Below are 8,510 nucleotides of genomic sequence, written 5' to 3' on the forward strand. Positions count from 1 at the left end.
AAACAGTGCATTGTGGGACTGGTAGTCTTGTACATGTTAAATGTATTTCCTGTACCATCTCAAATTGTGGAAGAAAACCTAACCTTTCTCCTTGCTAAAGGCTTCAAGCCAGCTGGAGACTCCATGTGAGCAGAAAATGTTTTTAAATAAAAGACCTTCATCTGCTCGAAATAAAAACTTTATTTTACAGCATATGTATGTACAAGTCTATGTAGCACAATCAGCCAATTCAAGTGTTGGGAGCAGCTAACACGTCAAAAATAATCCACATTTTAAAACTAATCTTAAAAAGATGCACCTTCCTAAACAAAAACTTTAAAAGCCAAATGACTTGGAAACAGGATCGTGCACAAGCGTGAGGTCAGCGAGGGGATTAGTCGTCGTTCTCTCCAGTGTCACCCGGTTCATGGCACAAGTCGCGCTCAACGTCAAACTCTTCGTCACTGGAAAAAGGTTCCCCTTCTTCACAATCCTCTTGTTTTTCTTCCTCCAGTGTGATCTCCTTCAGCTGCTCAAGACTGTCGGGTTCCTTCCCTGTCAGCCTCTGCAACAGTTGCATCCTCAGTTAAGAACACGATAGGAGGAAAATGAAAAGTAAAATGCAAGAGGAGTTCATATGGTGTGTGTGTCTTGACTCCAGACTAAACCCACTTTCCAATTTCTCACCTCAATCATGTCAGCCATGTACTTGACGTGCTGCGCCAGCTCCTGAAGTTCTGTGTTCTCACTCTTCAGCTGCTTAATCTGCTCCTCCTTCACCTCCAGGTCTTTAAACAGCTGAATATTCAGAAACGAGTGAAACCCATGACAGGACACATGGGCACTCAGTGGACTAACAGGATTAAATGGATGGGGCCGTTCTTAAAAAAGGACTCAAATGTTCTGCGACAGTCAGTCATGCATCAGGAAAGCAGCGAGGAGTCGAGCGTGGGAACAGAGAGACCGGAGTTAAAAATTACCCTCCCAGTCATTAACTCACCGTTTCGTTCTCCCTCAGCATATCAAACAGAGCTCTCCGCCGGCTCTCTGCCACCTCTTTCCAGTAGGCTTCAGGTGGAGTTTCTGCAAGACCAGTGCATTTTAGGAAGAGGGGGGGAAACGGGTAAACGTTGGGGCAATAAATGAGAATCTCACCCACCTTTGACCATCAGATTATACGCTTCGGGTGAGATTCCATCTGCAGAGCTGTCATTGTCTTCTGTCTGGGTCGACTTGACCTCCACTCTCACCCTCTTCTGACCCCGTGGTTCCGAATGCCACTGTTTTCTTTTGGGGACTACTTTTCCTGCCTTAAATTGAGAATTCAATTTAGAAAAAGGGGTACATATTCAAATTCCACAGTCAATTCTACCAACTATGGAAAATGGCAAACATTAAAGTGGGCAACTCGCTGCAACGCCAGCATGAAAAGAATATTCACATGAGGGCATATGGCCCCCACTGAGTATTAAAGAAGCAGCACTTTTTTTTTCCCCAGTAACTGATGCACATTCATGACAGTTGAAGGTGAACTTTATGGGACACAAAGGAAAGACTTTTTAAAATCATGACCCCAAATTATTCAAATTAACGCGGCCCAGATCAACTATATTGAAATACCAACTACAGAAACTCACCTGCTGTGGGGTCTTTCCCAGATTTTTGTTCACAGCCGACGCCTGCAGGACCTTGAATGTTGGCCTTGGAGCTGATGTCCCCAATGCTTTTTGAGAACTACCAAAAAAGTTCTGAAAACAGGGAGAGTTACCATTGTGCCACATATTGAAGAGTGAGAACAGCAGCAAACAAGTGAGCAATTGCAGGTCAAACATTTAAACGGCCATGATGCAGAAGTCAAGCTTCAGCAGAACATGGAGGCTGCGCAGCAGCAAGTGGGAGCGTGGGAAGGAAGGGCAGCGCCCTTAAAACCAGCGTGGGAAGTGTGTCTAAGAAGTTCATTACAGACAAGTCAGTTAATGTTTGGCGCCAGCCTCCAAACATCTTCAACCTCAGGCCACACAAGCTAGAAATGTGCAACACCTGGTAGTCATTTAACCAAATTAATTCCTTTGAGTCAAATACAAAAATGAACCAACTGATGAAGCCGTGAGAAGAACAAGACTTTTTTTTTTCAGGGCTGAAACAGGACAAGCTTAATTCCATTAAAGATTAAATTACATTTCTTTAGAATTTGAGCTGTTAAGTATCAAACGCATAAAGTTGAGAGACAGACCCTCCCACCGATTGGAACCCCTAGACCAATGTACAGTTGAGACAGTGATATATAAAGTTCTTCCTACGACTTCAGTGGATTCACAAATAAGACAATAGTTTGACGCATGAACTTTCACTAACCTTGAGATTCTCGTTGTATTTCTCCTGGCTGGGCTTAGTCTTGCCACTGGAACTCATTGTTTCTTTTTTTTCAATCCTGTAAAACAATAGTAGCTTGGTAAACGAAACGAAAAACGAGAGCAGGCGCAGGACTCCAGAGGGAAACACGACTGAAACGCCAACAGCGCCTACCTCGAGTCTCTGGCCAAGACAAGGTTTACCACGAAATAAACGTCAAATAAACCATAATTCATGCAACCACACATCGCGTAGACAAAGGGAAAAACCCGCGTTTTCGATTAACAGCATCAAAAATAGGATTTGTAATGACTCACCAGTCAAAAATGGAGATCAACTTCCTGAGAACGATAGCGACGGTCTGAACGTCTCGCGCCAGAAGCTTAAATATGCGCATTCAGTCACGTGACAAAGGGCCAATCACGGGGAGGCAGAGTTTCCACGTGCGTCTCTAGCATGCGTCACTTCCTGGATAAATCCTACTGACGCCATTATTGTTATTTTTGTTGTGTATTTAATATGACCCCGTTCGGTTCGTTCAGGTTCATGTAGCTGTATTTTTAAAAGGTTCTAAATAATTTCGCCGATCTACAGTAAATTGCACATTTCAAACAACAAAAGACACTGAAAATAGAATCGAGCAACTCGAAGAATCTCTCATGTTTTCGTAGCTAGAAAATCTTGAAACCACCCTGCTCCTCCTTAAGTGACAATGCAAGTAGGCTTTAAAATCATTTACTAGACCTGAAGATTGAATCACCGCGGTGAAACATGTGATTGGTTTTTATTGTTCATTTGATGGGATAAGTGAAAGACCCCCACCCGTTTCTATTAGAGCAGAGATTTAAATTATCTTTTTTTAAAATCTCGTCTGAAATACACATCTGGAACAAACCATAACTACAGGAGCGATATACACGAGTTTTTAACCTGTATATAACGTCAAACGCCAACGATTCATCATGCCAGTCCAACACATATTGACAATTGACATTAAATATCCTAATTTATGAACAACCGAGAAGGTGAGTTTCCACAAAAGTTGTTGGTATTAATGCAATGAAAGCAATTGTTAACTCCATTTTGTGACCAATAAAGGACATGCATTACACTGTCTGTACAGCAGGTGGCAATATGATATTTAAAGGCGCTGCGCTCATCGCGTAAACAGAAAAGGAAAGGCAAAGAAGAGCTGTCAGCGCTCAGCCATTTTGGGGCAGGCCGTTGATCGTGCAGCTTTGTGTTGCGATTCTTAGCTCCTGAAACACACATTGAAACCAAACGCAAACACGTTGGACGACGCGTCGTTAAACATGGGTCCACCGGGAGACAGAACGCGCCACACGTCGACTGAAAGAACTGGGGACTCCAGCTGGGTGGTCGATTTATCTTGACATGGCTTATGCCGCAGGGCGAGCCGTAGCTTGTGACGACGGAAGAAAAGAAGACACGCAGCCAAACATCTCCGAACTAGAGTCGCGTGAGGGAGAGATTCGCACCGGCGTTCTGGTCGTCCAAACACTTGTCCGACTGCCAGTCCGTGTTTGATTTGTTTTTGTGGAAGTAGTTAGCGAGACACCGCCGAAGCTAAGACACGCTACGATGCTGCGCTCAGGCAGAAGCTAGTGAGAGTCGGGCCGCAGGTCACTGACACTGAAAGATGACGACACGTTAGCCAGACTACTTCGGATAGGACTCTTAACCTCGATCCGCCAGGAAATAAGATGTAGCTGCGCAGTTGGTTCACTACTAGTTAGTGTCGGAGGCTTGCTAGCTCACCTCGGCTAGTGTGCTAAAAATAGCCCGCGTCATGACTCGCACGAGTGACAGTGGTCGTGTGCCAAGCGATTGGCAGTGAAAGTCGTGAAAATGTCGCATTTTACTGCGGTCTTCGGTGTTCTAACCCGTGCCAACATCTCCCTGGCATTTGTAGCTATCGGCCATGTTCGTCCATATTCCCACGCTGTCCGTAAGATCGCCTTGAACCCAGTCTCTGCACAGGAATGGACGCAGCCACGGATGAGGGATTCTGATAATATGACCCATGGTGTGAAGCACTCGGCTGCTTAGTCTACGCAATTTATGAGCAAACACATCAGTTGTTTTAGTTTCAAACGTTTCACTGACCAGACGCTGCCACGTTGATCAGTCCAGGACAGGTGGGAGCTGTTTTTGCACTTTTTTGATCTCAGAAATTGGCCAATGGTTTGTTGATCGGTCTCCCTTGTCAACACTGCCATCCATTTGAAAATGACGTGAGTTTATTTCTACATCCTTAGTGGTAAGTTAGTTCATCTAAAAGGCCTAGATTATCAGACGTGTGGGTAGTCTGCGCCATCCTCGCACTTTCGAACACATCGGTAGAACGTGGACACATTCCTCTGTCCTGAGAAGACAAAAGCAGTCCAAAGATGGGGGACCCAACTTCACGACGAAATCAAACAAGGAATCGACTTCGAGCTCAACTGCGGAAGAAAAGAGAGTCTTTGGCCGACCAGTTTGACTTCAAGATTTATATAGCCTTTGTTTTCAAAGATAAGGTTTGTTTGTTTCTTGGTGTTGTCTGCAACTCGCCTCCCCCTGACTAACATTGGGTTTTGCTTGCGCAGAAGAAGAAGTCTGCCCTCTTTGAGGTGTCTGAAGTGGTGCCTGTGATGACCAACAACTATGAAGAAAACATCTTAAGAGGTGTGCGGGATTCCAGCTACACTCTGGAGAGCTCAATAGAGCTCTTGCAAAAAGATGTTGTGCAGCTACATGCCCCCCGCTACCAGTCAATGCGAAGGGTAAGGCACAGTGTGAATGAGAGGCTGAAGGCTGAAACCTGTTGCACTGACACACTGTTTCTCAACTTCTCCAAAGGATGTGATAGGATGCACCCAGGAGATGGACTTCATCCTTTGGCCGCGCAATGATATTGAAAAGATTGTCTGTCTGCTGTTCTCCAGATGGAAGGGGGCTGAGGATGAGCCATTCAGGCCTGTTCAGGTAGGTCATGCCGCCTTGTTTTGTGTGGAGGAAACATATTTTCTCAACAAGAAGTGGGACATGCTGTCGCTGTGCTTACACATGTGACTGATGGGAGAAGTTCTGTGTGCAGGCCAAGTTTGAATTTCACCATGGAGACTATGAGAAGCAGTGCTTGCTCGCGGTGAGTCGCAAAGACAAGGCTGGTATGGTCATGAACAACCCAAATCAGTCTGTGTTCCTCTTCATGGATAGACATCAACTACAGGTGAGACACTTGCCTGCAGTGTTTGGAGTGTTTCGAGTGTGACATGAACCTTTGTCACATTTGTTACCGCCTTATAAAGCTTCTCTCTAATATGATTTGTGACGTATTGATCACCTTCTCTCTCTCTCTCACTCTCACTCTCACTCTCACTCTCACTCTCACTCTCACTCTCACTCTCTCTCTCTCTCACTCTCATTTGGCACAGACTCCTAAAACCAAGGCCACCGTCTTCAAGTTGTGCAGCTTGTGTCTGTACTTGCCCCAGGATCAGCTGACCTGCTGGGGTGTGGGAGACATCGAGGACCACCTCCGGCCCTACATGCCTGACTAGGGCGCCCTGCTCCTCCCACACAGAACAACACCCCAACCCTGCTCACCTAAACCTACCAAATTGATGTACTCCACCTGTTTTCCTTTGAAAGATTTGAACTTGTGCTTGGATCTTTTTTTTTTTTTTTTTGTTCCCTGCTTGTTCCTTCTTCACCCTTATCCCCTTCAAGTCCTCCCTGCCATTTTTTTGGATTGGTTCCGCTGTTCCCCATTTGAAATCCCACCTCATTCTCATTTCCATCTCAACCTGCACGAACATTAATTTTGAGTGGTTGGTTGTTCTCTCGGAGCCACACCGTCTACAGCACCGAAGGGACTTTTCATGCTGCATTTAACCAGGAGCGAAACAATAAGCAGGTGGTCACGGTGGTCCTCAGATGAGAGTCACGTTCCAGGTGTAATGAGAGGATTGAAAAAGCTTGTCTGTAACATCCAAGGTGTTTCTAGAGCAACTTTACTCAATCTGTGGTCAAAGGACAGATGTGCCAGGTGTTTTCGCACCTGCTTAAGATTACACGATGAACAGTATTCATCCGATCACACAGTGTAGCCGTAGCTTTTTATGAACCGCCTTTGTTTTGTTGCTGCAGATTGACACAAAATGTTTCCGTCATTTTGTTTTTTGCGGAGAAAAATAGAACGGCCACTGCTGGCCGTTTGCTTCACTTTTATTTTAACTGAAATCCGCTTGGACATGTGGGTGGGTGAGAAATTAACAAATTTGCTAAAAGCTAACATGTTTAACCTCGATATACTAAGAACGTCAAGATCATTTGTTGTTAAATTGAAATTCGGTTGACTCGCTTTTCAGGCTGATGCATTAAACTTTTGTTCACTGTGTTCATTTCAGAAGGTGTTTGGCTTTTTCTACCCGCTTTTGATTCCAAAGTCAAGAACAGCAACATTCTTTATTACACATGCACCAAATATGAACGAAGTGACGGTTACAAAGATGTCAAAAGGCAGTTTATTCAAGTGTCAATAACTGTAGCTTTTCACACTGTTTACATATGAGCTATTATGGTTGTCCAGATGAGGTCAGTAACTTGGGACTGTCCAACTTAGCTGCCGCCAAGGTGTTTGGTGTGTCGTCCTGCCGCAATCATCTTCCCGGTGGCCTTGTTGGTGAGGTCAACATTGGCAAACGCCAGCGTCCGTCCCTCTTTCAGCACGTGAGCAGTGATGAGAACGTCATCTCCAAGCTTGGCAGCGCTCATGTATCTGACAAAAGAATATCATTTCCCTTAGCATGTGGAAAGGTAGTTACAGTGAGGGATAAGTTAGATTTTAATTTAGATGGTCAGAGAATCGGTTGATTTGCAAATCACAATACTCAAATGTATGAGGGAGGCAGCTGTAAAGTGAATTTTTCAGCAAGTTCCAAATTCAGGCTTTAATTTGGTATTTGTTTTGGAATTAAAAAGTAGAAGAGGAGATTCAAAATGTTCCTAAGAAGCCACCTTTTGTGACAGTGAGAAAGGTTTCACTAAAATATTTCTCAAAGTGAGTAAAAAAATAACACTTTATTTTTTGCTGTTTGTCTAAGGCAGGCATTTATTAAAAGGATAAAGTACAACTTTTCGTACAAAATGAAGGGCACCTCCAAGCAATTCATGCAAAGCCAGGTGAGTAGTTCTGCTAATACACCACCAATAGACACGGCTACAGGCAACTGGCTAAACCTGATCATTTTCATCAAAATACTAACTTATGTTAGATAACTTCTCATATAATAAGTTAGTATTTTTATGGTCCATGAAGTAGAACAGATCTACTCCATTTCTTCTCTTTCCTTAAATAATATTTATTTTACCCGGAAGAAGAACTGATCCTACGCTGACAACCTTGGAAAATTGTTTTTTTCACAGCGGACAAACGCTTCCAAACACTTTATTAGTGAACACAGTTGCATGGTTTACTCTACATTGAAGCACACTGTGATAAACTGAAGCCATATAAAGTAATGACTGCAAAATCTGCTGTATGATCACAATACTGCTCAGTTTGATGATACCTTTGTGAGTGTCCCTGTCACCAGCTTCAGAGAAAAGGACCAGGATTAAGATGCAAACACTCCCCTCGGTCTACTCTGGGGTCTCGCTCTACTCTACCAAAGCCTCATCTGCCTCATGCAGTTACAGCAGAGCTACACACTTACACACTACAGACTCACTCAGCTCATGAAAACAATATAATGTCATTGTGTACTGGTGGCACTCACGTCACGTTGAGGTCGACGCTGACACCGGGGGCTCCTCTCTCACTGTTCATGATGGCCAAAGTGGAGATGACGTCCACCAGGGTGGCGGTCAAGCCCCCGTGCATCGTCCCTCCTCGGTTTGTGTGCTCCTCCTCCACCCGCATCTCACACACCACCTTCCCCGGATCGGCGGCCAAAAAGTTCACCTGACGAAAGACCGACCACAGAGTGAGACTGACATGACAGAAGCGAGACCTGAACATGTACCTTGTTGAGCACACGGTCGAAGCCACGAGTGTCCGCCATGGCTTTAAACAACTGCCTGATCGAGGTTAGCGACATGAACGACATGTTGGAGCTGGACTTGACAATGTCAAAGTTTGTTTATTAAAAACCGGAAATGTGTCCGCGCGA

The 8,510-nt window shown here is 44.6% G+C and overlaps 3 protein-coding genes across 3 annotated transcripts; 1 reads left to right on the forward strand and 2 right to left on the reverse strand.

Moving 5' to 3' along the window:
• Positions 1-160: 160 nt before the first annotated feature.
• On the reverse strand, positions 161-3,842 carry gmnn (geminin DNA replication inhibitor). Its single transcript, XM_053863834.1, has 7 exons — positions 2,649-3,842; positions 2,335-2,410; positions 1,617-1,727; positions 1,139-1,289; positions 980-1,062; positions 667-777; positions 161-544 (listed from the first exon to the last, which is right to left on the reverse strand). Exons 1-7 carry the CDS (start codon positions 2,726-2,728, stop codon positions 374-376), a joined length of 783 nt encoding a protein of 260 aa, XP_053719809.1. The 5' UTR covers positions 2,729-3,842; the 3' UTR covers positions 161-373.
• Positions 3,496-6,136, forward strand: c4h6orf62 (chromosome 4 C6orf62 homolog). Its single transcript, XM_053863835.1, has 5 exons — positions 3,496-4,871; positions 4,941-5,117; positions 5,194-5,319; positions 5,432-5,566; positions 5,772-6,136. Exons 1-5 carry the CDS (start codon positions 4,743-4,745, stop codon positions 5,895-5,897), a joined length of 693 nt encoding a protein of 230 aa, XP_053719810.1. The 5' UTR covers positions 3,496-4,742; the 3' UTR covers positions 5,898-6,136.
• Positions 6,137-6,649: 513 nt separating this feature from the next.
• On the reverse strand, positions 6,650-8,510 carry acot13 (acyl-CoA thioesterase 13). The gene is made up of 3 exons (XM_053863836.1): positions 8,364-8,510; positions 8,118-8,302; positions 6,650-7,117 (listed from the first exon to the last, which is right to left on the reverse strand). The coding sequence occupies exons 1-3, from the start codon at positions 8,445-8,447 to the stop codon at positions 6,958-6,960; spliced, it is 429 nt and encodes a 142-aa protein (XP_053719811.1). The 5' UTR covers positions 8,448-8,510; the 3' UTR covers positions 6,650-6,957.

This window comes from Synchiropus splendidus, chromosome 4 (genome assembly GCF_027744825.2).
Source record: "Synchiropus splendidus isolate RoL2022-P1 chromosome 4, RoL_Sspl_1.0, whole genome shotgun sequence".
Classification (NCBI taxonomy): Eukaryota; Metazoa; Chordata; class Actinopteri; order Syngnathiformes; family Callionymidae; genus Synchiropus; species Synchiropus splendidus.